Source organism: Arachis ipaensis, chromosome B5 (assembly GCF_059453495.1).
Source record: "Arachis ipaensis isolate K30076 ecotype BB chromosome B5, ASM5945349v1, whole genome shotgun sequence".
NCBI lineage: Eukaryota > Viridiplantae > Streptophyta > Magnoliopsida > Fabales > Fabaceae > Arachis > Arachis ipaensis.
Window position 1 is genome coordinate 134803134 of NC_142440.1, and position 27141 is coordinate 134830274.

The 27141-nt window shown below is 40.3% G+C and overlaps 2 protein-coding genes across 3 annotated transcripts; both read left to right on the top strand.

Moving 5' to 3' along the window:
* The first annotated feature begins 712 nt into the window (after positions 1–712).
* LOC148565864 (uncharacterized) lies at positions 713–1165 on the top strand. Its single transcript, XM_088487272.1, has one exon. The coding sequence runs from the start codon at positions 713–715 to the stop codon at positions 1163–1165; it is 453 nt and encodes a 150-aa protein (XP_088343398.1).
* Positions 1166–6262: 5097 nt separating this feature from the next.
* On the top strand, positions 6263–14356 carry ERA1 (Prenyltransferase family protein). Of its 2 annotated transcripts, none has more exons than XM_088486564.1 (15): positions 6263–6763; positions 9514–9676; positions 9773–9859; positions 9944–10049; positions 10699–10734; positions 11259–11341; positions 11441–11494; positions 11662–11713; positions 11915–11979; positions 12368–12424; positions 12508–12580; positions 12689–12775; positions 12847–12991; positions 13082–13206; positions 13924–14356. In XM_088486564.1, the coding sequence occupies exons 2-15, from the start codon at positions 9555–9557 to the stop codon at positions 14161–14163; spliced, it is 1332 nt and encodes a 443-aa protein (XP_088342690.1). In that variant the 5' UTR covers positions 6263–6763; positions 9514–9554; the 3' UTR covers positions 14164–14356. The 2 variants fall into 2 exon arrangements, with proteins under 2 accessions (XP_088342690.1, XP_088342691.1); XM_088486565.1 differs by having other exon boundaries at positions 6263–6664.
* The last annotated feature ends 12785 nt before the right edge of the window (positions 14357–27141 follow it).

Genomic DNA, 27141 nt, shown 5'->3' on the forward strand with positions numbered 1-27141 from the left:
ACCCAACAGCAGTGGAGGAAGCACAAGGGGTGGTTACTGGCGAGAGAACCTTGGAGACTATGGCTGGGTCCAACGCTGAGTCAGGGAGGCAAAACGGGAAAGGTAAAGACAAGCTATCGCAGGAAGAACAACTGAAGAAAAATAAAGAAACATGGGCTTTGGCAGTGGAGTCGGGCGCTGTTCTGTATGATACAGAGGAGGATATCATGAGAATTTTGCAAGCTCAGAATGAAGAAATAGCGGCGAAGAGGAAACTGGCGAAACAAAAACAAAAGGCAAGAAGGAGTCGCCCGAAGAATCAAAACAAGGTGACTAAAAATTTGTTTAAATGATTGTGGGCTGTTGGAATATTAGAGAGTTGAGAGGAGATAGTAAAATAAGCATGGTGAAGTCATTGAAGAAAACATTTAAGTTGAACATGTTAGGTTTGCTTGAAACAAAAAGGGAGTTGATTAATAAATATGATGTTGCAAGAATCTGGGGAAATAGTTCTATAGGCTGGGAGTTTGTGGAGTCTGTCGGTGCGGCAGGGGGATTGCTATTAATGTGGGATGATATGCTGTTTAAAAAAATTAACTGTTATAAAGGTGAGAGGTGGTTATGCATTGAAGGTGTGTTAACAAAGAACAACTTTCACTGTGCCTATTGTTTGGTATACGGAGCGCACGGAAGGTAGGCGAAGCAGGTGGTATGGGAGGAGTTGAGCTACATTATGGGGCTGTGCCAGGTACCGTTCTGTTTGATGGGCGACTTTAATGAGATCATGCAAGTCGAAGATCGGAAAGGGGTGAACAGTTTACCAGCATCGGCGGAGGAGTTTAAGAGTTGGGTACATGACATGCAGTTGATGGATTCACCGCTTACTGATAGGAAGTTCACCTGGTTCAGGGGTCAATCATGTAGTCGGATTGATAGAGTTCTGGTAAATATAGAATGGGCAGAAGAGTTTCCAGATTTACGGCTAAAAGGTGGACCAAGGGGATTGTCAGATCACTGTCAATTGATTGTGGAAGATACAAGAGTAAGAGAAGGCCCCCGACCTTTCAGAAGCCTGAATGCCTGGTTTACACATGAGGATTTTATGAGAATGGTCAAGAATGAATGGAGAGGGTTGGGAGATGCTCAGTTCACGAGTAAACTGAAGGCCTTGACGATACCTTTGTGACAATGGCATCGGGATAACTTTGGTGACATGGATAACAAGCTAAGGAGGTTTGAGGAAGAGATCGGGAGGCTTGACAATATGGTTAGTGATGGCGTCTATGATGGTACAACAGAGGCTCGAAGAAAGGCATTGGTGAGCTTTTGTGAAAAGTGATATGTCAGGAAGGAAATCTACTGGAAGCAGATGTCCCGGTCCAAACATGCTAGGAACATGGATAAGAATACCATATATTTTCATAACATTGCCTCGGCTAGAAGAAGAAATAACAAGATAGATGCTCTGATGATTCATGGAAGGCTTGTGTGAAATCAGACAAGAATAAAGGTGGCAATTAGGGGGTTTTACAAGGATCTGTATCGACAGGACTATGTTCTGAGGATTGGTGTTCGGGATGGTTTGTTGAAACAGATTGATGGGGTTGAGGCTGAAGCTCTAGAGGTATTGCCAACGATGGAGGAAATCAGGGAGGCAGTATGGGATTGTGAATCTTCTAAGGCCCCAGGTAGTGATGGATTTAATATGAACTTCATCAAAAAAATGTTGGGAGGAGATTGGTATGGAATTCACTGCAGCTGTGATGGGGTTCTTTCAAAGTGCTAAGCTACCAACTGATGCGAATATCACATGGGTGACGCTTGCTTCGAAGTTTGTCGGGGCTAAGGAGATCAAGGATTTCCGCCCGATTAGTATGGTGGAGTGTGTGTATAAGGTGATTTCGAAGGTACTGGTGAGAAGGATGAGATCGGTTATGCCAGGCTTGGTAGGAGAAACTCAGAGTGCGTTTGTGAAGGGTAGAAAAATTCATGACGGCGCGCTCATAGCATGTGAGACGGTTCATTGGCTCAAGTCGCGGCGAAAGAAAGCGGCTATTATTAAGTTGGATTTTCAAAAAGCTTATGATAGAGCCAGATGGAGTTTTGTTGATATTGTGCTTCAGAAGATGGGGTTCGGCCACAGATGGATGACTTGGGTGAAGGAGTGTGTTAGTACGGCCACTATGTCAGTCCTGGGTAATGGGTCGCCTTCCAAGCCGTTCAACATGGAGAGGGGCCTCAGACAAGGAGACCCTCTGTCTCCCCTTCTATTTATGCTTGTGGTCGATGTTCTGCATAAGATGTTGGGGGAAGCCGTCAGGAACGGGCGCATCGCTCTGCTACTGGTCGGGGGAGATTGTATCGAATTGTCACACCTACAGTTTGCAGATGATACTATATTATTTTGTCCTCCAGAGACAGAGACAATTGTGAATTATAAGAGGCTGTTGAGGTGTTTTGAGCTGATGTCTGGGTTGAGCATCAATTTTGATAAGTCGAATCTGATTCCGGTGAACTGTGAGCAGGAATGGGTTGATCATGTGTGTGGCTTACTAGGGTGCAATCAAGCGGACTTACCTGTGAGGTACCTCGGGATTCAGTTGGGAGCTAATCCGCGCCTGGTGAAGACTTGGAAACCCATCATAGATAAGGTGGAAGAGAAACCCAGCTTATGAAAAGCGAAGGTTTTGAACAAGGCAGGTAAGCTTGTCCTTATCAAATCGGTATTGAACAGCCTACCAATCTATTACTTAAGTCTGTATAAGATGCCAAAGACGGTGGCTGACAAGCTGATTGCGTTACAGAGGAGCTTTATGTGGTGTAAGGAGGACGATAATTATGGTATCCCTCTAGTTAAGTGGGAGGCGGTACAGGCCCTGAAAAAGGCTGGGGGTTTGGGAGTTGGGGATGCAGTTCTTAGGAACACAGCCCTGTTTTTAAGTGGTGGTGGCGGTTTTCAAAGGAGGATTGCTCTTTGTGGAAGAAGATTGTTTGCTCGTGTAACAAATTGAATCCGCATGTAATGCTTGCAAATCAGATTCTACCGGTAAAAGGAGGCCCTGGAAGGACATATGTCAGTTGAATGTAAAAGAGCAGAGGATGAAGGAAAAAATGATTAGTGGCCTGGCGATGGAAGTAGGGAATGGAAGGAGAACACTCTTCTGGGAAGATAACTGGGTCCAAGGTGGCCCCCTGAAAGCAAGTTTTCCAAGGCTCTTCTCTATTTCAAACCAGCAGGGATCTGTGATTAGGGAGTGTGGGTTTTGGGACGGGTTAGATTGGGTTTGGAATTTTCAGTGGAGGAGAGAGTTGTTCCAATGGGAATCGGAACTTGTCCATCATCTTCATGAGAGATTAAGGCCAGTAAAGCTATCAACTGGTAGAGAGGATAATGTTATTTGGAAGTTTGATCAAAAAGGTATTTTTTCTACTAATTCTTTTCTGCAGGTACTACAATCGGAGACTTTATCAGACGAGATTACGAGCTATAATTTCACTAGTTCAATTTGGAGAGGGGTGGTACCTCCGCGAATTGAGCTCTTTGGATGGTTTGTGCTAGTTGGTAGAGTTAATACAAAAGAAAGGTTAAGTAGACTAGGCATTGTTCTTAACAGTGATAATATTTGTGTACTATGTAAAAAGGAGATAGAATCTGTGCAGCATTTATTTCTGTATTGTGAGTTCACATGGCAGGTATGATGTGCGTGGTTGAAGGCTTGGGATAGAGATTGGACTATTCCTGGCACCATGAAAGAACTGTTTGAGAGTTGGACTACCATGCACTATAGGAAAGAAACGCAGAAGACTTGGCTGACTGGGTTCTTTGCAGTGATCTGGAACATCTGGTTGGAGCGCAATGCGAGAATTTTCAAGAATAAAGAAACAGGTGTTGATATCATAAAGAGAAAGTCGTTTTTTAGCTACAAAGAATGGACTGATAATGATCCTTTTGGTTGTTGATGGCAATATCGGAGATGACAAAGGATTAGTAACTGTTGTATGCAGGTTTAGTTCTTGTATGTTTGCTCACGCTCCACTCTAATGTGTTGAGCTTCCTTTGTTTCAAAAAAAAAAAACTATGAACCAATCTCAGCAGCAATATTTTTTCAAGATGTGCAAAACAAACCATCCCCTACCCCTGAAAATCCTAAAAGAAAAGAGATTTACCAATAATTGACCAACTTCTATTTTAACATTCAATCCTTCCAAACAGTTCTCTTAAAAAATTGGTACAACCTCAGAAAAAAAAAGTCTAAAACTCAACTTCATGCTTTAGTTGCAGTTACAACTTGCAACATAGCATACCTTCACCGAGAATAAAACAAAGGGACAAAACAGAACCAAATTACAAATTACAAATATACATACAACAATTACAGTAAAATAAAACCTCAGCCATTACAGCAATTACAGCAAAATTACCCAAACTCCTTGTTAAGGCTGTTGGCAGCAGCATTAGTACTGGCCTTATCGGAGGCACCATATTTGAAATAAAATCATCCTTCACTCGCTCCAGAAACGCAATAGGAACTTACCTTCCAACAAATTCATCCGCAACAACATAGTAAACTGAAAAATGGCAATGCAGCATTTCAAATCACTCAAACACAATGAGAATTTCACGCTAACAATCATCAAAGCAAAAATGCTATATACACAAAATTGAATAAGAGGAAAACAGATCTAGAGAGAAAAAGAGAAGAACCGACTGAAGCCATTATTGACGAGGAAGTTAAAGGTGTGGTTGTTGCGGTTGTAGGTGAACTTGTTATTGGAGGAAGGAAGCTTCTGGAGGCACTTGAACGATGGTGAGGAGAACAGGCACGTTTGCAATGGCGAGGAGAACAGGGCTGAGTAGACGTTCGCGACATCGAGCAACAGAAAAGTTTGGCGGCAATGACGTCATCCTCGGGCTCAACGATGACGATGACAGGTCTGGGCTTGACGAACTTCTGACAACGACGAGGAGGATAGGTCCAGGCTTGACGGCACCCTCGGGCTTGACGACACGAGGAGGAAAGAATACCTTCGAGAAGAAAGGATGGCAATCACTGGTTGTCACCGCCGAGAGTGGTAGGGGATGATGGTGGTTGAAAAGCTTTGTTGATTTTGCTCTGATAGGGTTAGGGTTGGTCAATTTGAGGCTTTGTGCGTTTGTGGAATATTGAAGGGGGAGCCGGGGAGGGGTGTTCTCATTCTGGGTTGAGCGTTGTTTGTTTTGTTTTTTTTTTTTTTGTTGGGACCAAAACGCCGCCGTTTTAGTGTTGATTAGAGAATCGGATATTTTAAAAACCCGGCCGGTTTAGTCGGTTTACCTTTTTTAACCGGTTTTTTGCAGCATGGTTTTAGACATCAACCGGATCGACCAAATGACCGGTTTCCAGTTAACCCGGTCGAACCGATCAGTCCAGCCCGGTTTTTAAAACATTGCTGGTGACCCTACATGTTTATATGCTTATGTTTTTTTTTAAAAAAATAGAAACGGCGTCGTTTCCTCGCCCCAACCCAGAATGCCCTAATCTGAATGAGCCACGACCCTACCCACCCCTGAAGCCCCAACATCTCTCTGCTCTGGTTTCTTTCTTGCCACTCTCTCCCTCAAGCTCTCTCGCCTCTCTCACCGTCTCACGCCACTCTCGTCTCCGGTGTCTCACTTCTCTCTCGGCCTGGCACTCACCGTTTTGGACTCAGCCACTCGTCGCGCTCTGTGTTCTCAGTCCTCACAGTCTCAAGCTCAGTCGCCACCATCCTGCGCTCGCTTCCCTAGCGGAAGAACTAGATTCGGAACCAGCATCTGGTCCCTCAGGTGGTGGTCGTTGTCATCTTCTTGCTTCGGCCGTCAGTTCAGTTGGTCAGCTTCCTTCCTTCGCTGTCATTTTGTCCCTGAGCAGGTGCTGAGGTGAGCTTCCTTTGGCCCTGTTATTTTTTTTCAATTTCATTGCTGTAAATCATCACTATACCTTGAATTTGTTGCTGAAATAATGATTTAGTTAAAGATAACTCAATAAATACGAAGCTTCTGATCAGAAGCAACTTCATACTGTAGAGGATCCGGTTCGCTTAATACGGCAAAATGTTATGTTCTCTGTTCCAAGCAATGTTCTGAAAACCAGACCGGACCGACCGGTCGGACCGGTTTAACCGCGAACCGGCAGTATTAACGGTCCGGTCAGGCATATAACCGACAATAAAAAAACCGTCTAAAAACCATTGAACCGGCCGGTCAGACCGAACCGGAACCCGGCCGGTTTACACAAAATGGGAAGCTCCTTCGTTTCTTTCTCCCGTTCTCCCTTTCTTTCTTTCAGTCAGAGAAATCACAAAACCCTAGCACTGTAAGCCTACACCACCGCCACAAGGAGGGGCATACTGCTGCCGTCCGTCGCACTCAAAGCTCGCCATCCGTCATCTAGCTTCCCTCGTGCTCGAAGTCTTCAACCCCTGTTCGCTGTCACCGATCGCGGTTGCTTCCTCGAGCTCGGCGTCCGTCGTCTTTGTCTGCTCAGCCACGCTTCCGTCGCCGTTTGTTTGCCGTTCACGTTCGCGTCTTCGTTCGCGTTCTTCGCCGTTCGCGTTCGCTCGTCGTTCACCGTTCGCGTTCGTCTGGAAGCCACGTTGCTCTGCTTCAAACTCTGCGACCAACCCGCGTGCTCCACTCGTCGAACTGCTCTCTGTTGTCCCCGCCGTGAGTTCCCTAAACCAGCCACCAGACAATACACTCACACAACAGACAACACCAATACTCTTCTTCAAACTCTGCAACTTCTGATTTCTACTACAATACGTAATTATTTGATTTGGTAGTGGTTTGGATTTTTTCATAGATTAAATTAAAGTTACAATAGTTTTGTTCTCTTCTCTATCACATTGAAATTAAGCTTTGGATTCTCTTATTTCATTTTAATTTTACCGCACTCAACATGTTTGATGAAATGCTTTAACCATATTTCTGATTGGTTTTATAATTTCTAGCTTTTATAATTTCTCAGTCAAGGTTAGTGGTCTGAACTCTGAAATTTCAAATTACTCAAATATGCAATTTCTGAGATTAGGGATTTGTGAATATGAACTCTGAAGTTAGTGATTGATTTCTGATATGTTACTGATTCTGTTCTAATATGTGCTTTTGTTACTGATTTGTTACTGATTCTGAAATTGAGTAATGGATTTGTTTCTGAAATTGAGTAATGGATTTGTTACTGATTTTGTTCTATAGTCTTATGGATGATTATTGGATTTCTAGCCGTTCTGTTGCTGTTTTTAATTTGGATTATGATTTATTGAATTTAGTTATAATCAAGAAGCAGTTGCTTATAATGCCTGTTTGAGTAATAATTCGTCTGCCAATCCTCCTAATTCAAATGATTCTGCTAATCCTAATCCACCTAGTTCGAATAATAGTCAGTCACAAGGTTCTAATTTATGGATTTTGATGATTGATAAATCTTCATGTTGGTTTTTAATATTTAGATATTTCTTTTTACTATTTAACTTTTGAGATTGTATTTTGATAAGATCACACTTTGTTGTTGAATGCTAATTTTTGTTGTTGAATGCCCTGTTTGTTGCTGAATGATAATTTTTGTTGCTGAATGCTGAATGCTGTTGGTAATGGTGTTTTTGCTGCTGAATGTCCTGCTGTTTTTATTTCTTTGTTTGTTGCTGAATGTTGGTGGCAGAATTTAGATATGCTCATGTTGATAATTTTTTGATTTTTCAATGTGCTATGGCTAGTCTTTAATTTTGTATCTGGTTATGGATACTTCTTTGTTTTGTAGTTGCTGGTTTTGCTTTGATTTGTAGTTGCTGGCTCCTAATTATTGCTGGTTTTGCTGGCTTTGTTTGTTGCTGAATGTTGGTGGCAGAATTTAGATATGGTCATGTTGATAATTTTTTGATTTTTCATTGTGCTGTGGCTGGTCTTTAATTTTGTTTTAATTAATAAAACTTTTATTATTTTCAGTTATGGATAATAGTATTAATCAAATAGAGATTAATAAAACTTTTATTAATTTCGAATGATGCTGCTAATCCTAATCCTAATCCACCGAAGCAAATTTGCAACAAGTTCTTGTGGATTTTGATGATTGATAAATCATGATGTTGGGATTTAATATTTAGATATGTTTCTTTACTATTTAATTTTTGAGTTTGTATTTTGATAAGATCATATGGATTAGGTTGATGATATTTTATGTAGTGTTTTAAATTTCGAAGATATTTTAAGATTTATATTATACTATAATTATATTTTAGGATGTTTATTTATAATTTATTTATTATTTTATTCTAAAACGGTTTTTTCAGTTGAATCACTGGTTGGACCGGTTGGACCAGTAAACTAGTGAACTAGTGACTAGAACGGTTCGATGACCGGTCCGGTTTTCAAAACCTTGGTTCCAAGACTTAGTTAAATTTTTTTTGTTGCTTTAAATCATATTTGGAGGTAAAGATTTTGTTGCTGGAAATTATTATAGATGAATTTGTTGTTGAAAATTATCAATAAGCTGAATTTGTTGTTGTAAGTGGAATTTGTTGCTGAACATATCACTTAGCAATTTAATTTGTTGCTGGATAATTGGACATCACCGAGTTGAATTTGTTGTTGTTTTGTTTAAATAATCACTTAGCTAAATCATTGGTTGTTGAATTTGTTGCCGTGTTATTGAAATAATGATTTAGCTAAATTTTTTATTGTTGTAAATCATATTTGGAGGTAAAGTTTTTGTTGCTGAAAATGATCATAGTTGAATTTATTATTGAAAATTATCAATGAGCTGAATTTGTTGATGTGACTTGAATTTGTTGCTGAATATATCACTGAGTTAATTTTTTTTGCTGCTGAAAAACATCGCTCAGTTGAATTGTTGCTGATTATCATCACTGAACTTTAAATTTATTGCTGACTTGCTGTCTTAATTAAATAATCACTTAATTAAATCTTTTGTTGTGGTAAATCTTTTGGTTTTTTTTGTTAGAATTTTAAAAATGTCTTCATCACAAACACCATCAGAAACAATGCTATGGAAGACATAGATGCAAATCAAAATGAGGAAAATGTTGGTCAATCTCCAAATTTGTCCTATGAAGATATAGATGTCAACTTTATGATCACTCATTGGATTTGATTAACCGATTGTGTTATCTTTTGTTTTCTCTTGTTCATTTAAATTGAGAAAGTATTTTGTATTAGTGACTAATTTATTATCTTTTTTTGCATCATTAATTATGTCTAAATTGATACTTGATTTTTATTAATATATTTGTGAAGATATGCATTTTAATTTTTAATTTTAATTTTATTTTTATAGTTCTATATATTTATTTAATTATGACTGGGTCAACCGGGTTGAATAAATGATCCACCGGTTGAATTAGTATCCCGGTGACCCGGTTGTATGACCAGGTCAATTACCGGTTCTGATAACTATGCTACCTAGTCCTAAAGTGCAATGTTCCAGATTCATCCTCCCTTTCATTTAACCGTACTACACCCTATGTCTCAATCTTTCTGAATAAATAATGTGAAAACAGGAGCTGCGAGCCTGTGACGAACCGTTACCGTGCATGTGAAGATGGATGAAATGACATCATCGAGTCCAACAGTGAGCCAGCGTGACCAGTGGATGGTTGAGTCGCAAGTGTTCCAGATTTACCAGCTCTTCGCGACGATCCCTCCCAACGCCCAATCACTCATGTAACTAACTCACTCACTCACTTAATCCTCTTAATTATTCTCTGTTTTCTCTAATCATTCTCCCAATTCTGTTTAACCGGTTATATGATATGATAGGTTGGAGCTGCAGCGCGATAAGCACATCGAGTTTCTCACCAAAGGCCTTCGCCATCTCGGTCCCAACTTTTCCGTTCTTGATGCCAAGTCTCTCTCTCTCTCTCTCTCTCTCTCTGTATATATATATATATATATTAATTTTTGTTAAGTTTGAAAACTTGTTTTGTGTAGTCGGCCATGGCTTTGTTACTGGATCATTCACTCGATTGCTTTGTTGGGAGAATCCATCGGCGATGAACTCCAAGACAACACTGTCGAGTTTCTCAACCGCTGCAAGGTTTTGAATTTTTCATTCAATCAGTTGTTTTGGCTAAATAAATAAAAAAATTGTGCAACTAATGAGATTATGAAGCATTTGGATATGCAATTTCCTGGCTCTTCATTGGTAGTGCATTGAAATTATTTGCATATTACACATCGCAGTCATAATACAATATTAAGGTACATTTTTAAGTAAAACAAATAAACAATGTTTATAGGAGCTAGTATTCGTTTTTATTTTCTTTCGAAAATTAATAACAAAAAAAGGTTCTAGATGTTACGTTAGTATTAGTAATAGTAGGTTTATAGACAAATATTGTAGTTTACCCGTCCAAATTCGTTCTAAGAATTAAAAAGTAGAAGTAGAAGATTGTATACTAAATTGTCTCTAATGTGTCTGGCACTTGTCCAACATGGAGATGGTGACTATTTAGAAGCGTTCATGCCTAAAGAAAACAACCCTAAACAGAGAGACAAGAAAGAGAGATGTTGTGCTTATGTCTGTCAAGTTGAGATAATGAGCCCTAGTGTGTTGCTAAGTCTTATCGTGCCCTTTTTTACAGCGGAGATATGTTCTGGCTGTCTTTTGTGTTCTTTATATTTAGACTCGGTCTCTTGGCTGCCCTGCTCATTACTTTAGTTTCTTGTTCTTTGTGTATCAACAGGATCCAAATGGTGGTTTTGCTGGGGGACCAGGCCAGGCAAGCTGCTAATAAAAAATAATCTGTTCTCTCTTTTCTTTTTTCTGTTTTTTCCCTTTCTACTTGAGCATTGAGCTATGGTCTTATGGAGTTCAAATTTTAAGCTTTTCCTCTTTCTCTTGCTCTTAAACTGCAATTTATTGTGTCATCCTGCCAACTCCTATGTAAATGAATAGATAAGTAGATAAATAACTGACCAGGTTGTTAAAAGAAAAATTCTCTTAGTTGTAGTGCTTGAGTTGCAACTTGCAACCTGTTAAGTTGAATATGGATATAGCTTATTGGCTAGAGGGAGAACAAGGAAAACTAAAAATGAAAACAATCAAGTAGATTTAGATTTAATGCTTTGAATTTAGATATAGTTTATAATAGGATACTATGGCATTGGGTCCATGTAGTCTACTGACTAGTAGAACTAGCCCTGGTGTTGGTTGTTGTAGTTATTGTTATATCTCTCCCTTGTATTCTTTTACTGTTTAAACTTTAAAATAACATAATGATTCATATGCTTGAATCTTTCTCAGATGCCTCATCTTGCCACAACATATGCTGCTGTCAATACCCTTATTACTTTGGGTGGTGATAAATCTTTAGCATCCATTAATAGGTGTCAGTTTATGTCAATCAATACATGATGTTACGTTGTAATGATAGTTTTCATACTTCTGGAATTCATTGGTACAATTCTTTGAATATATTATCTCAGAGATAAACTGTATGGGTTTCTACGGCGGATGAAACAACCAAATGGCGGATTCAGGTATGTTGCCTTGCTTATCTTTCAGATTAATGATAGATGGTTGTGGTTCTACTTATATTTGGTGATCATTGCTTGAGTTTTATATATAAGAACTTATGCAATACACACTACGCATTTAGAGATGATTTGGTCCACCATTGTCGTTTAATCCCCAAATCTTTATCCAGGATGCATGTTGAAGGAGAAATTGATGTTCGAGCTTGCTACACGGCCATTTCTGTAAGTTGGTTATCTCTTTATCTGTTCCACATATGCTTAACTATAGATGTATGTATATATAATCGTACATTGCACTTTTTTGGAGACTAATCTTATTACTGTTGTACTCTATTATCCTCATTGTTGGAGGGAGACTTTTTATGGTACTTCTTTTATCGATACGCATCTATTTCATAACACACAGAATCTTGTTGGTTTCAGGTCGCAAGTGTTTTGAACATTTTGGATGAAGAGCTGACCCAGAATGTTGGGGACTACATTCTAAGGTTAGTTTCAAGAAGCTGTAACTTGAAATCTGTTGCCAATTCTGGCTGTATGTTTTTTGCTTGTAGAATAAAATTTATTATTTTCCATTTTTATTGGTTAGATTGTTGATAGATTATCCTTGAGATCAACTTGTGAGTGTTGAAATCATAGTGGAATTAATGCAGTCTGTTCTATGATCCGTAATTAGTTTACTATGTTGCCTTAAGTTGGGGCCTTTAGGTTAGCCGGTTGGCCACTTATAATTATTGAAAGCGCCAATAGCCACAATGTGATTATTTGTAAGCATTGTTTTCTTCTTGTTTGGTTCAATGGTCAACTACAAAGTTGTATAATTTCATTGTGTATTTCCTTGATATATTTTCTATGGTCTATGATGTTTCTCTGCAGCTGTCAAACTTATGAGGGTGGCATTGCTGGTGAGCCAGGTTCTGAGGCTCATGGTGGGTATGTTTCGGCATACTCTGTTTGTGATATACTTTCCAAATAATGTAATGTGCCATTATAGACATTGATTATTTCTTTATCAGGTACACCTTTTGTGGATTGGCTGCAATGATTTTGATTGGGGAGGTTAATCGCTTGGATCTGCCTCGATTAGTTGTAAGAGATTTGTTGCTTTCTTTCTGACTTTCAATTATTAGCATGTAAGAGTTACTTCTGAACTTGCCCATACTTTAAATGGTATAATATTCCACGGCTTTGTATTAGGAATGGACAGTATTCCGGCAAGGTAAGGAGTGTGGATTCCAGGGGAGAACAAACAAATTGGTGGACGGATGCTATTCCTTTTGGCAGGTGATTACAATTTTCTGTTTACTTCATGAGTCTTCTGTGACATAGTTGGACTAAAATTTGAAAGTAATCAGGGAGGTGCTGTTGCACTATTACAAAGATTATATTCTATTATTAACAAACAAATGGCCGAAGTCTCAAATATTTCTGGCATACCTGAGGAGAAAGTCTGTCTGCATGGAACCTCCAGTGATGCAGCATCCCATCTCTGGCATGAAGGTTGGCTCACTTCAAAGTATATGGTTTTAGTCTTACTATAATGAAATTTCATTTTCTTCTTAGTACCTGTATCTTCCGATATTCTCGCAGGCATGAGTGAATCCTGTTCAGCTGATTTTAAGAATATAGGTTATAACTTCATTAATGACTGGAGAGCAAAGGATCCACTGTTTCACAGCATTGCCTTGCAGCAATATATTCTTCTATGCGCACAGGTCCGCGTCTTATTTGCTGTTTCTGTTTTCACTTGGTATTTTGTATCATTCTCCTAAGAGTGAATATGCCTCGGTGATACCTTGAAAAGTTAGATATTTAGCTTTATATCATATCTGCATTCAAGACTTTGAAATCGTTGGGTAAATTTGATCACCCTTAGGGTGTGTGTGGTTGAAGGAATTATAAATAATTTCTAGGAATGTTAAGATAAGAATATTATGTTTTCATGTTTGGTTCAAAGTTTGAAAATATATTTTTAAGTAAGTTTGATTCCGGGAAATCAAAATACCATCATTTTAATTCCCACCTTCCCCTTGGGTATCTTTGATTCCCATGGGAATGGAATATTTATAACAAAGTAATACTTGAACCACACACACCTTAAGGTTATGCTGTATGATACATGACACCCTAAGATTCAAGTTATATAACAGTAAGGTACCTTTTCCCTTTTAAACATGGTATTTCATGTACTTCTTGGCATGCCTAATCTGCGGTATACAAATGAGCGAGGGATAGATACTTAAATTTCTTTAGCTACAAACTTTGACACAAATAAAAATGTCAGTTGAATCAGTTGCATAAAATCAACTAGCTCAAATCCGTAGAAAAAATTGCACTGGTTTCTTTTGCCTAATTTAGGATATCAGAATCATAATATTCCATTCTATTACATGCTTTTGACCCTTGAATATTCTATTCTTTCCTTAACGAAGGAGCAAGATGGTGGACTTCGAGACAAACCAGGTAAACGCAGAGACCACTATCACACATGTTACTGTTTGAGTGGACTTTCATTGTGCCAGTATAGCTGGTCAAAGCACCCAGATTCTCCACCTCTACCTAAGGCAGTGTTGGGCCCTTACTCCAATCTTTTAGAACCTATACACCCTCTCTATAATGTTGTTTTAGAGCGATATCGTGAAGCTCATGAATTCTTCGTTGGTGTATCATGATTAATATATTATGCCCATGTTTTGTTTCACTTTGATGTAAAATGCTACTATCTAAAGCTGTATTTATTCCTAGAATGTGGTACACCAATTTCGTTACAACATTAATGTACTTAACTATAGGATTGGTGGGTTACATATTATTGTTTTAATAATATAAACAATAGTACTAGGTAAATAAGTTCTTTTCAACCAAGTTTGATTTCCTTAGCTTCTTCTCCCATGTTCTGCGTGCTCTTTTCCTTCCTTCATTCTTTCTTTTCTCCTCCTCCTCCTCTGGCTGTTTTCGATGCTGACTTGTGCTATTTTCTTGCATTTTTTTCTTCTATTATTATTATTTTTTTTGGTTCTTCTTATGTTGGTTCAAAGAAATCGTTGTCATTTTTTCAAAAAAGTTTCTTTTGAGACTATCGAGACTGTTACAAAAACACTAGTTTGTCCAATATTTCTCTTATACAACTTAAAAGTGGAATTCTAATTATTATTAGTAGTTAGTATGAAATTTAGGTTACATTATCATAGAAGTGATTAATAACACATGAAGAATCTAGTATATTTGAAATGGTTTGACTTTGGAATGAATAGCTAAACGGACTTTTATGTTGTTTTCTTAACTTTGTTTTTTTTTTCTATTATAAATTAAAAAAAATTATTATTTCCCAAACAAAATTAAAGGGACTTTAATTTTTTCGGAATGGACTATAATTTTATAGAGTTTGTCGCACCCTGACGAATTTCATCCAAATCCTCCATAAAAAAAATTGGCTAGGAACGAAATTCAAATTTTTAAACCATTATCATCGTTTTCAACAGTATTGTAACCATTATCATCTTCTCTAAAAATACACAAATAATGGTTGTCACTATTAACTTTCCAACTTTTCTTTTGACTCAATTTGATATATATGAAGATGCCTAGTGAAGTTTGTCGGATGATACAGCGAACTCTATAAAAGTATAAAAGTTCACTGGGAGTGCAGAGAATCTTACAAAAAATAATAAGGTTCGCTGGTGGGTGCGACGGACTTGTTGAAATTTAAAAAAAATGTATTTTAAAATTTAAAGTCTGATAATTTATTTGGGAAAATAAATGTTTTAATTTTATTATAAAAAAATCTTTTTTTATTTTTTTATTTTAAAGCCCGAATAATTTATTGTGTTTTTCAAGAAATGGATTACAAATATTTTTTTAAATCAAACAGAACTCGTGATAGAAATGTGGAGATGGAGCTAGGACAAGATATTCGCCGCACGAACTCCAATGCATGTCTCCCTGATCAGCGTTACAATATAAGTAGGGATGAGATTATACGGGGCGGAGATTTTTCTGGTGTCCTCTCAACCCATTTAGTAAAATGTCTTCTATTCCTATTTTATTTTCGTCAAGAGTCTTCCTTTGTTTTCCTTGCAGGAGGAGTGAATTTTCGCGTATAGTATATTTATGAATATTAAATTTAGAAAAAATAATATAATTATAATAAAATTTAATATAATTCAACTAAATATATTAAATTAAACATAATTCAAATATAATTTTAACATAATTAATATACGTACAAAATTTTATATATATATATATATATATATATATATATATATATATGGCATTTAGGTAAATTTTTTTTGCAAAAAATTTATATATTTCCACGACATGTATCTCAATTTCTGCCCGTGTCTCCATTTATTCGCAGGGGCTAATTTTTGTTCTAATGAAAATTTTGCAGATCTCCATTAACTCTTTTGTCATAGGTAATCTCTGCGGGTGCAGATATTTTTGTCATTTTTAAATATGAAAAGCTATAGAATCACTAAATAACGAGATTTTATTAATTTGTGTATTAGATTTAAAGTTAAAATCATATATTATTAGTGTAAATCCCTAAATTAAAAAATTTTGGTAACTGTTCATACCCTGACCCAATGATAACGCCCAGGTCCAAACGAAAGGCCCAATCCAAAGGATTAAGCCTCGCTCTATACCGACCTTCACCCCACGAAGTCGGTTCCTACCACGACTTGCTCTAAAGAAGTCAGGACGAAGATTAGCTGGTAGATACACACCCATTCAAATGGGTAACTACCCCTAAAATCTCTCTACCTACTTCCTGGAGTCATATCTCAACCTCCCTAAGATAAAGGGATGGTTATTCCCCATGAATAACGGAACTACACCAACGGTGGTTATGGGTTCACCACTATAAATACACTGACACTTCTCAGGTATCTTAGAAGCCCAATACTCTCTAGACCTGTTTTGCTCCCTTTGCTAACTTTGGTATCGGAGTGTCTTTGCAGGTACCACCCCCCATTCTCTCATACCGAAGTCGGACGGGGGCCTTGGATCATCAATCCGCTTGGATACTCCCTCATTCCAACGATTGGGCCAGCCAAACTAATCCAACCCAATAATCTCCGGTTACCCATCGTAACATTGGCGCCGTTGCCGGGGACCCGAGAGATCAGCCAGTAATGGCGGATGTATCCCCTGAAGATGGTCATGTGGCGTCGGATTCCGAACAAGAGAATCTGGATACCGAAAACCACGACGCAGACCTGACCCTCCACCAGGAAACCAACGACCAACACAGGGAAGGAAGCTCCGAATTTAAAAATCCGAAGACAAATTCCTCGGAGGGGCGTGAGTCAGAAAAGGATGGACCACCCCACACAACTGAACTAATGGGGCTAGTCCATATCCACCAAAGTCGCTTGGAACAGCTAGAACAGGAGCAGGAGCGACAAAGGGAGATAGAAAAGCACCTAAGAGAGGAGATGGATCGACGAAAAGAGTTAGAGAAAAAACTCTTAAAGTTAGAATCCTCCTTCAGAGGTCGGAACTCCCGTGAAGATCGAGAAGAGTCGCCCCCGGGAGGGGAGGACCCTTTTAGTGAGGACATAATGAGGGCAAAAGTTCCAAAAAACTTTAAGAGCCCCGATATGGACCTCTATGACGGAACCACCGATCCAAAGCATCATCTAAGCAACTTTAAAAGTCGGATGTATCTAGCTGATGCTTCTGATGCAACACGCTGCAAAGCTTTCCCGACCACCTTATCGAAAGCAGCGATGAAGTGGTTCGATAGTCTCCCTCCAAGATTGGTCACCAGCTTCGAGGACCTCTCGAGGAAGTTTCTGATGAGGTTCTCCATTCAGAAAGATAAAGTAAAGCATGCACCGAGCCTCCTGGGAATAAAGCAGGAGGTCGGAGAACCTCTACGAGATTATATGGAAAGGTTCAACAAAGCATGCTTAGAGATTCAAGACCTGCCTACCGAGGCAGTTATTATGGGGCTAGTAAATGGACTTAGAGAAGGTTCCTTCTCACAGTCCATATCAAAAAGGCACCCAACCTCCCTGAGTGATGTACAAGAAAGAGCTGAAAAGTACATCAACATGGAGGAAAAGGCCAGGCTGAGAGAGTCGAGCTGGCGACCTGGGCACCTTCCCTCAATAAAAGAGAGAGAAAGGGAGCCCAAGAAGAAAGAAGACCTCAGTCCTGACAGACCCAGAAAATTTCACTCTTATACTCCTCTAAAGGTTTCTATAGTGGACGTATACAGAGAAATTTGCAATACTGAAAGGCTGCCGCCTCCCAGGCCCATTAAAAATAAAAAAGGGGGGAGTCGCAACGACTACTGTGAGTACCATAAAATATATGGTCACTCAATAAATGACTGTTACGACCTTAAAAATGTGAAGAAAAGCTGGCCAGAGAAGGCCGACTTGACAGATATCTCATAGAAAGGTCGGACAATCATGGGAAAAGAAAGCGAGACGACGCAGATAGAAGAGACCCACCACCGCAGACTCCGGAGAGACATATACATATGATCTCAGGAGGATTCGCGGGAGGGGGACTCACCAAGTCCGCTCGCAAAAGACACCTCAAACGAGTCTACCAGGTCGGAAATGAATCGTCCGACCTCCCCACCATCTCATTTACAAAAGAAGATGGGCAAGGAGTAATCCTTGGGCACGATGATCCAGTGGTAATAACTATGATCCTAGCTAATGCCCATCTCCACAGAACCCTAGTGGATTAAGGAAGCTCAGCGGATATCCTTTTCAAGCCCGCGTTTGACAAATTGGGGCTGGATGAAAAGGAGTTGAGAGCCTACCCCGACACCCTGTATGGGCTAGGCGACACGCCAATAAAACCACTGGGATTTCTACCCCTCCACACTACCTTTGGAAAGGGGGAAAAGTCCAAAACTCTGAGCATAGACTTTATAGTCATCGACGTGGGGTCAGCATACAATGCCTTAATCGGCAGAACTACCCTGAATCGACTCGGAGCAGTGATGTCTACCCCCCATCTTTGCATGAAATTTCTGACACCTGCGGGAATAGCAACAGTGCAGGGAGACCAGAAGTTGGCAAGAAAGTGCTACAACGAAAGCCTGAACCTGAGGGGAAAAAGCAAAGAGGTTCACACCATAGAGCTCGGTGGTGCAAGGGCCAAAGAAGAGCTACGACTACAGCCAGGAGGAAAAACTGAAGAAATACAGGTCGGCGAAGAGGAAGGGAAGAATACCAGCATAGGAGCCAACCTAGGGAAAACCCTGAAGCAAGGGTTGACTAAGCTCCTAAGAAACAACTCCGACCTCTTTGCCTGGAAGGCTTCCGACATGCCCGGGATAGACCCCGAGCTCATGTCCCACAAACTCTCGGTACATCCGGGATCCCGACCTGTACAACAGAGAAGGCGCAAGCTCGGCTCGGAACGAGCCCTGGTGGTGGAAGAGCAAGTTCAGGCACTCCTAGAAGCCGGCTTCATTAGAGAAGTTAAATATCCAACATGGCTAGCAAATGTAGTGCTAGTCAAGAAGCAAAACGGCAAATGGAGGATGTGTGTTGACTACACCGACTTAAATAAGGCATGTTCCAAAGACCCTTATCCACTCCCGAGTATTGATACCCTAGTAGATTCTAGCTCGGGATATCAATACTTGTCGTTCATGGATGCTTACTCGGGATATAACCAAATCCCAATGTATGAGCCAGACCAGGAGAAAACATCATTCATCACGCCCAGAGCAAATTTTTGCTACGTGGTCATGCCATTTTGATTAAAAAATGCAGGGGCCACATATCAAAGGCTGATGAACAAGGTGTTTACTTCCCACCTTGGGAGCTTAATGGAAGTCTACGTAGAGGACATGCTAGTAAAAACCAAGGAAGAAGCCGACCTCTCGCAAGTATTCGACACCATAAGGTTACACGGGATGAGGCTAAATCCCGCAAAGTGTACCTTCGCGGTGGAGGCCGGAAAATTCCTAGGATTCATGCTAACACAGAGAGGGATTGAAGCAAATTCCGATAAGTGTAAAGCTATCCTAGAAATGAAGAGCCTGACTTGCTTAAGAGAGGTTGAGCAACTGAATGGCCGACTCGCAGCCCTCTCTAGATTTTTGGCAGGATCGGCACTAAAATCCCTTCCACTGTTTTCTTTATTAAGAAAGGGATGCCAGTTCGAATGGACTCCAGAATGTGAAGGAGCGTTCCAGGAGTTCAAAAGATTCTTGAGCCAACCACCAATACTAACCCGACCTCTAGTCGGGGAGGACCTCGTCCTTTATTTGTCCGTAGTAGACAAAGCTGTCGCATCAGCCCTGATAAGGGAGGACGAGGTCGGACAGCATCCAGTTTACTTCATCAGCAAAGTTCTATAGGGCCCTGAGCTAAGGTACCACAAACTAGAGAAGTTTGCCTACTCCTTAGTAATAGCCTCACGAAGGCTACGGACTTACTTTCAAGCACATACAATAAAAGTCCGGACGAACCAACCCATGAAGCAAATCCTCCAAAAGACGGATGTTGCGGGGAGAATGGTTCAATGGGCAATAGAGCTCTCCGAGTTCGACTTGAAATATGAAACTCAAACAGCAATCAAAGTCCAATGCCTCACCGACTTCATAGCAGAATACGCGGGAGATCAAGAGGAAAAGCCAACTACATGGGAACTTTATGTAGATGGATCCTCAAACAAGACAGGAAGCGGTGCATGTATAATACTGGCCGACGAAAGGGGAACTCAAATAGAGGTATCCCTCAAATTTGAATTCCTAGCTTCAAATAATCAGGCAGAATATGAAGCCCTGATTGCAGGACTGAAGCTGGCCGAAGAAGTCGGTGCGACAAAAGTGATGATATACAGTGACTCTCAGGTGGTGACCTCCCAGATAAATGGAGAGTATCAGGCCAAAGACCCAAACATGAAGAGATACCTGGAAAAAACTCTGGAATACCTCGGGCGCTTTGCCGAAACCGAAGTTAAGCATATAACTCGGGATCTCAATAGCAGAGCAGACGCCCTCTCCAAGTTAGCGAGTACTAAGCCAGGAGGGAATAATAGAAGCCTGATCCAGGAAACTCTCCAAGAGCCCTCTGTAGTAAAAGCAGAGGGCAAACAAGACGTCCTTGAGGTATCCGGGCTAAATCTCGGATGGATGAATCCTCTGGTCGAATACCTAAAATTCGACATCCTCCCCAAAGAGGAAAAAGAGGCCAAGAAAATCCGGAGGGAAGCACAATATTACACTCTGGTGAAAAATATCCTTTATAAAAGAGGAATATCAGCACCATTGTTGAAGTGCGTACCGACCTCAAGGACCACCGAAGTGCTAGAAGAGGTCCACAATGGGATCTGCGGAAACCATCTCGGAGCCAGGTCGCTAGCCAGAAAAGTAATCCGAGCTGGATTCTACTGGCCGACCTTGTAGAAAAATGCCACAGAATTTGTGAAAAAATGCCAACCTTGCCAAATGCATGCAAATTTCCACGTGGCTCCCCCCGAGGAGCTCATTAGTATAACTTCTCCATGGCCCTTCGCAAAATGGGGAATGAATTTGTTAGGTCCTTTTCCCCAGGCGCCAGGACAAGTCAAATACTTAATTGTGGGAATAGACTACTTCACAAAGTGGATAGAAGCAGAACCATTGGCCACCATCACTGCCCAAAGAAGTCGGAGGTTCCTCTACAAAAATATCATCACAAGGTATGGGATACCTCACTCCATTACCATAGATAATGGAACCCAGTTCACCGCTTCCACCTTCAGAAGCCTAGTGGCCAGTATGAAAATCAAACACCAGTTCACCTCGGTGGAACACCCACAAGCAAATGGACAAGCCGAGGCAGCCAACAAAGTCATACTGGCAGGGCTAAAGAAAAGACTACAAGATGCAAAAGGAGCTTGGACAGAGGAGCTCCCCCAAGTGTTGTGGGCTTATCAGACGACACCCCAATCTGCAACTGGAGAAACACCCTTCCGACTTGTCTATGGGATAGAAGCTATGATACCAGTGGAAATCAGTGAGCAAAGCCCAAGAGTGATTCTCCATGATGAAATCGAAAACATATAGGGGCACAAAGAGGAGCTCGAGTTGCTCCCCGAAATCCGAGAACAAGCCCAGATAAAAGAAGCAGCGCTGAAGCAAAGGATGGCTACCAGATACAACAAGAAAGTCATTCGAAGAAGTTTCGCACTAAGTGATCTGGTCTTAATCAGAAACGACATAGGAGTCAACAAATCGGGGGAAGAAAAACTCGCTGCCAATTGGAAAGGACCCTACAAAGTTAATGAGGTCTTAGGAAAAAGTTATTACAAGGTGACCGACTTAAACGGCACCGAGCTACCAAGGTCGTGGCATGCTTGTAACATGAAAAGGTACTATAGCTAAAAGTGAACTCTACTCCCTGATGTACTCTTTTCCCAACTTCATGATTTTTTTCCCAAAAATTAAAGGGTTTTTTTTTCTGAAGAAGGGTTTTTAACGAGGTATCATAGTGGAGGCTAAGGGGGGAATAGATCATTAAACCCTTAGTAGCCGTAAAAGTACCTCCCCAAATAAATAAAGGTCTTTTTTACAATATCTCTTATAAATTTCTTCTCGTTTACTTTTCTACGAAACGCGCCGACTTAAGCTCGACAAAACGTGAAAATCCCATGAACCGACCTAGATGGTCGTCAGGATAAAACGACGAGGTACAAGTCGGTGTAAAGAGGTTATAAAAGTTGATCGTGAAAAACTCGGAAACATCCCGACTCATAAGTCGAAATGAAAAACCGAGTAGAAAAGAAAACGCATCGCAAAAATAACCTAAGTCATAAAAACTCAATAAAACAAAGTTGAGTATAAGGAATAGCAAAAAGGGATCGAAAAACCTAGAAAAAGCTTAAAAGCTGTCCTAAAGTCCTTAAAAGCGAAAAGGCTCAGAAAGACAGACAAGTCAAAGAAAAGGTTTTCAGAAAAGATCAAAGGGACTTCGAAAAACCAAAATCAGAAAAGCATGCACACAAAAAGGTAGCTGAAACCCTTATACCAAAAAGGGTATTTTTGTTAAAATAACCCTTATCCAAAAAAGGGTAATTATAAATATTCTTTTTTGTTTACGGCCATAAAAGGCCAATGTCGACACACCACCGCCACAAATATAAAGAGTTTAAAAAGGGGGGACCCACAGGCCGGGCCCCTATATAGCCAACAAATAAATTCTTAAAGAGCATCACCACCAGGACCAAAGGGAGTAGTCGGATCACCACCAGAGTCGGGAAGAGAAGTCGGAGCGCCATCAGGACCAGGGAGAGAAGTGTCCATAGGAGTCGGAGAAGAGGTGCTGAGAGGTCTGGAGGAACTCGGAACATCCTTTTGACGAGGTGGGGACTCAATGATTCTCTGCCCCCGAGTCTTCAAATCTGACTCGGTGACGACCTCGGGAGCTGGGGGATAAACTATGGCACCATCAATAACGACCTTGTCAGGATCCAAAGGAGAGAGATCCAGGTCGGGAGCAAGAACTCCGACCTGCTCCTTAAAAATCCTCCAGGCCTCCTCGGCCCCCTCAGCAATAGAGTCCTCCAACTCGACATAGGCAGTCCGAGAGTTCAACAAATCCCTCCTTACAGCCACAAGTTTCTCAAATAAATTCTGATAACTCTCCTGCGCCTTCTTTCTCAAGCCCTCCTCCATATTACATAAGGCTTGTAACTTGCTCTCCTTCTCTTGGAGGCCATCCCTCTCCTCCTTCAATTTGGCAACCTCCTTCTTCAACTCCTTCTCATGTTCCTGATATATGAGAAGCCTTCCCTCCAACTCTTCAACCTTAGAGGTTGAACCCAGAGAGCTAAGAGGAGTCTTCTCAAAAATATCAAGGAACTTGGCACAAATCTCCGCCGCCCTGATGCTCTCCTCAGCCAGAATAGTGAGGTGGTTCCGAATAGAAACATCATCCATACCTATACGGGTATGGGGATAGATGAATTTTCGGATAAATGCAGGAGCATCCACCTTAGCCTCACCTTCAAAAGAAGATCCAGACTATAAAGCCTTGCGCTTCTTCTTCTTTGGCTCAGGAAAAGGTCGGGGAGGAGGGAACGGCTGAGAAGAAGCCGAAGCGGAGATAACAATGGATTGAGAAGGAGTCCCCAAATTTCGGGAAGAATGGGGAGGAAGAGGAAGAGGAGAGCTTGTTACTCTGGCACCACCGGTTCTGGCGCGAGACCTCGCCTTGGCCTCCTGGACTCTCTGGTAAGACTCATTGGAATTCTTCCTCGCCATCTCTGTAAAAGAAAACAATTAGTAAAACAAGTCGGTAAACTTCAAGTCGGTAGAAACAAGTCGGAAAAAAAGTAGATAAAAACTACCTAGTTATGTCTGGACAAAAGACGACGACCCCTGGAGAAAATTTTTGGTATCCAGATATGGGGCCCTCCCCCATACTTCTCGGAGGAACCCTACAATGGCTGCCTCCACCTCATCCAGATCCTCCAAACCATATTTCTCACAGGGGAAAGCCTCTAACCAGTACAAGGGAAAGCGAGGGGAAGAATTCTCATCCAAGAAAAAGGGGTGGTGACCCTCTACGCCTTGAACTTTGAAAAAATAATTTTTGAAGTCATGGAAGGATTCATCAAAGATGGTGAAAACTCTCCGACCTTGTATAGCTTGGAAAGACACCCATTGTTGCTTGTTATTTTGCCCACTGAAGGGCTTGGTCATGTGGAAAAGAAAGAAGAAAATCCTCAAAGAAGTCGAAAAGTCTAAAGCATGGCTGATAAACTGGTAGATTTTCAGAAAATCCCAGGAATTGGGGTGAAGTTGGGTAGGTGCAACATGATAGTGACGTAAAACAGTAATTTCGAAATCAGAAAATAGAAGGAAAACACCCAAACGGGTAATCATGCTCTCATACATAAAGAAGAAATGAGGGGCCATCTCAGTAGCCCTCCCAAAGCAAACCCGGTCTTCCGGACCCGGGCAACCAGTTCATACTTTGGCTCATCCTCATCAGAGGTGCAGAGTGCGAAGGTCAGTAATAAAATCAATGTCAACCAGAGGTTCCTCTCCTAAGACTGTGACATCGACCCACTGAGCAAGAATTTCTACGGAAGACATTTCTTTTCCTAAAAAGGTGAGTGAAACCTACAAAGGAAAAAGAAAAGAAAATAAAAAACATGGTCTCTAAGGAGAATACGGAATCAGAGCCTACGAATCAACTTCTCTCTATCTAAAGAATAAAAGCATGCAAACAGAAAGCACGTCGTAAAGAAAGGACTAACCTTTATCTGGAAGTAAGGTAGAGGAAGATAAAGCCTTCAAACAAGGGGTGCTCCACGGACGGATGAGAAGAAGAAAATTTGAAAAATCGCAGAAACGAAGCAAAGAAAGAGAAGGGAAGTATTTATAAGCACGTTAGGGGCATAATAGTAAAAACGGACGCGGTCATTAATGGGTGCACCGTTACCAAGACAACCCCTACGCAAACCTCTAACGGACGCGACGTTTGATTAGACGTAACTGTGAAAATCAAAAGTCACAAAAAGTCACGTCGGTTCCAAACCATCACGTCGGTCCTCTAACAAGTCGGCTACGACCCCGAGTAGAATACTCGAACCCAAGTCCTAAAAGAAATTGGGCTCGAGTAGGGGCACTGTTCATACCCTGGCCCAATGATAAGGCCCAGGTCCAAACGAAAGGCCCAATCCAAAGGATTAAGCCTCGCTCTATACTGACCTTCACCCCACGAAGTCGGTTCCTACCACGACTTGCTCTAAAGAAGTCGGGACGAAGATTAGCTGGCAGATACACACCCATTCAAATGGGTAACTGCCCCTAAAATCTCTCTACCCACTTCCTGGAGCCATATCTCAACATCCCTAAGATAAAGGGACGGTTATTCCACATGAATGACGGAACTACACCAACGGTGGTTATGGGTTCACCACTATAAATACACTGACACTTCTCAGGTATCTCAAAAGCCCAATACTCTCTAGACCTGTTTTGCTCCCTTTGCTGACTTTGGCATCGGAGTGTCTTTGCAGGTACCACCCCCCATTCTCTCATACCGAAGTCGGACGGGGGCCTTGGATCATCAATCCGCTTGGATACTCCCTCATTCCAACGATTGGGCCAGCCAAACTAATCCAACCCAATAATCTCCGGTTACCTATCGTAACAGTAACTAAGATACCAAAATTAATATATTTAATAAGGATAATAAACATAATTTTTTATTGTTTTACTAAAAAAAATTTATCTTTTTATGTTCTAAACAAGTTAGTATCTTATGTAGGGACAAAGATATGCAACGTAAATAACACACGTTTCGGCCGACATAAACATCATTCTAAATAATATTTTAAAAATGAGATTTTAAATTAATTCGAATTAGGTTTGAATTTGAATAATTAGGATTAGACGCTATATAAAGTATAAACACACTCACAACACGTCATCTTTCCCTCTTATCGCGTCCTTATTCTGCCGTTCAATTGACCGTTCCTCTGCCATGATAGTGCGCCGTTGTCGCTAGTGGGAGCTCTCGCGAGGTGCGTGCCCTTTCCTCCCAGTCGTTTGCGTCGCCATTGCAGATGAAGCTGCGCTACTAAACACTCAGCTTGGAATGTTAGCGATAGTGCTGTTGTCTCGTGCAATTCTCTTGCGTCATTGTTGTTACTGTCTCGCGTTCCTTGCCTGCTGCGCTGCTGTTGCAGTCTTGTGCATATTTTGACCTCTGCAAGACTGCAACTTCGTCCCGCGATACGCCACCGTCGAACTCTTTTGTTTTGGATGATTCTTTTAATTAGTTTTGGATTTTTTTTCTAAATTTCGAATGATTCTTTATACTAGTTTTGACTAGTTTTGGATGATTCTTTTTCCTATGTTTTGGATGTTTCTTCTTTTTGGGTGGGTTTGAATGATTTTTTTAATCATTTTCGATGTTTCTTTTCTTAGTTTTTGAATGTTCTTTTTCAATATTTTTTAAATATCTCGTTTTGTTAGGTTTTTAAATTTTTAAAATTATTAGATATATCTTTTTTATTAAGTTTTGGATGTTTGTTTTTGTTACATTTTGAATGTTTTGAAAATTTTAAAATAATTTTCAATTTTTTAAAATAATTTTGAATTTTAAAAATAAATTTTAGACTTTTTAAAATGGTTTTAGATGTTTCTTTTATTTTGGATGTTTTTTTTTTTGCGTTGCGAGTGAGGAGCCTGGTGGATGTGGGGAGAGGAATTAAGATTTGTAACTTGGATGTAGAAAGAGGAATTAAAACGTGGATAAATGATGAAAGATAAAAATAGAATGAGGATAAGAAGAGGTGAATGGATTGAGATATTTTTTTCATGTTTTGTGGGCCTTAGAATGCAGCCTAATAGGACGTTGGTTGATGTTGTTGGCATCTCTATTGACTATTTAACGGAATTGATGTTTATATTAGGAAAAAGTATAGGTAGACAATGAAAATACTAAACAATATAAAAAATAGATATATCGGATGTTCATTTTATTAAGTATGCGGATGGTTATTCTAATATTAAGATTTAGGTAGGTAATTTGGAGGTGTAGTATGTTTTGATTTGATTGGTGGTTGTTCATGTTGTTCAAAAAAGTTATTAATTACCTAACATAACCCTTATATTAGCCTTTGAAATATATATTGTTCCCGTTATATTATATTTGTCTCATGCTTAA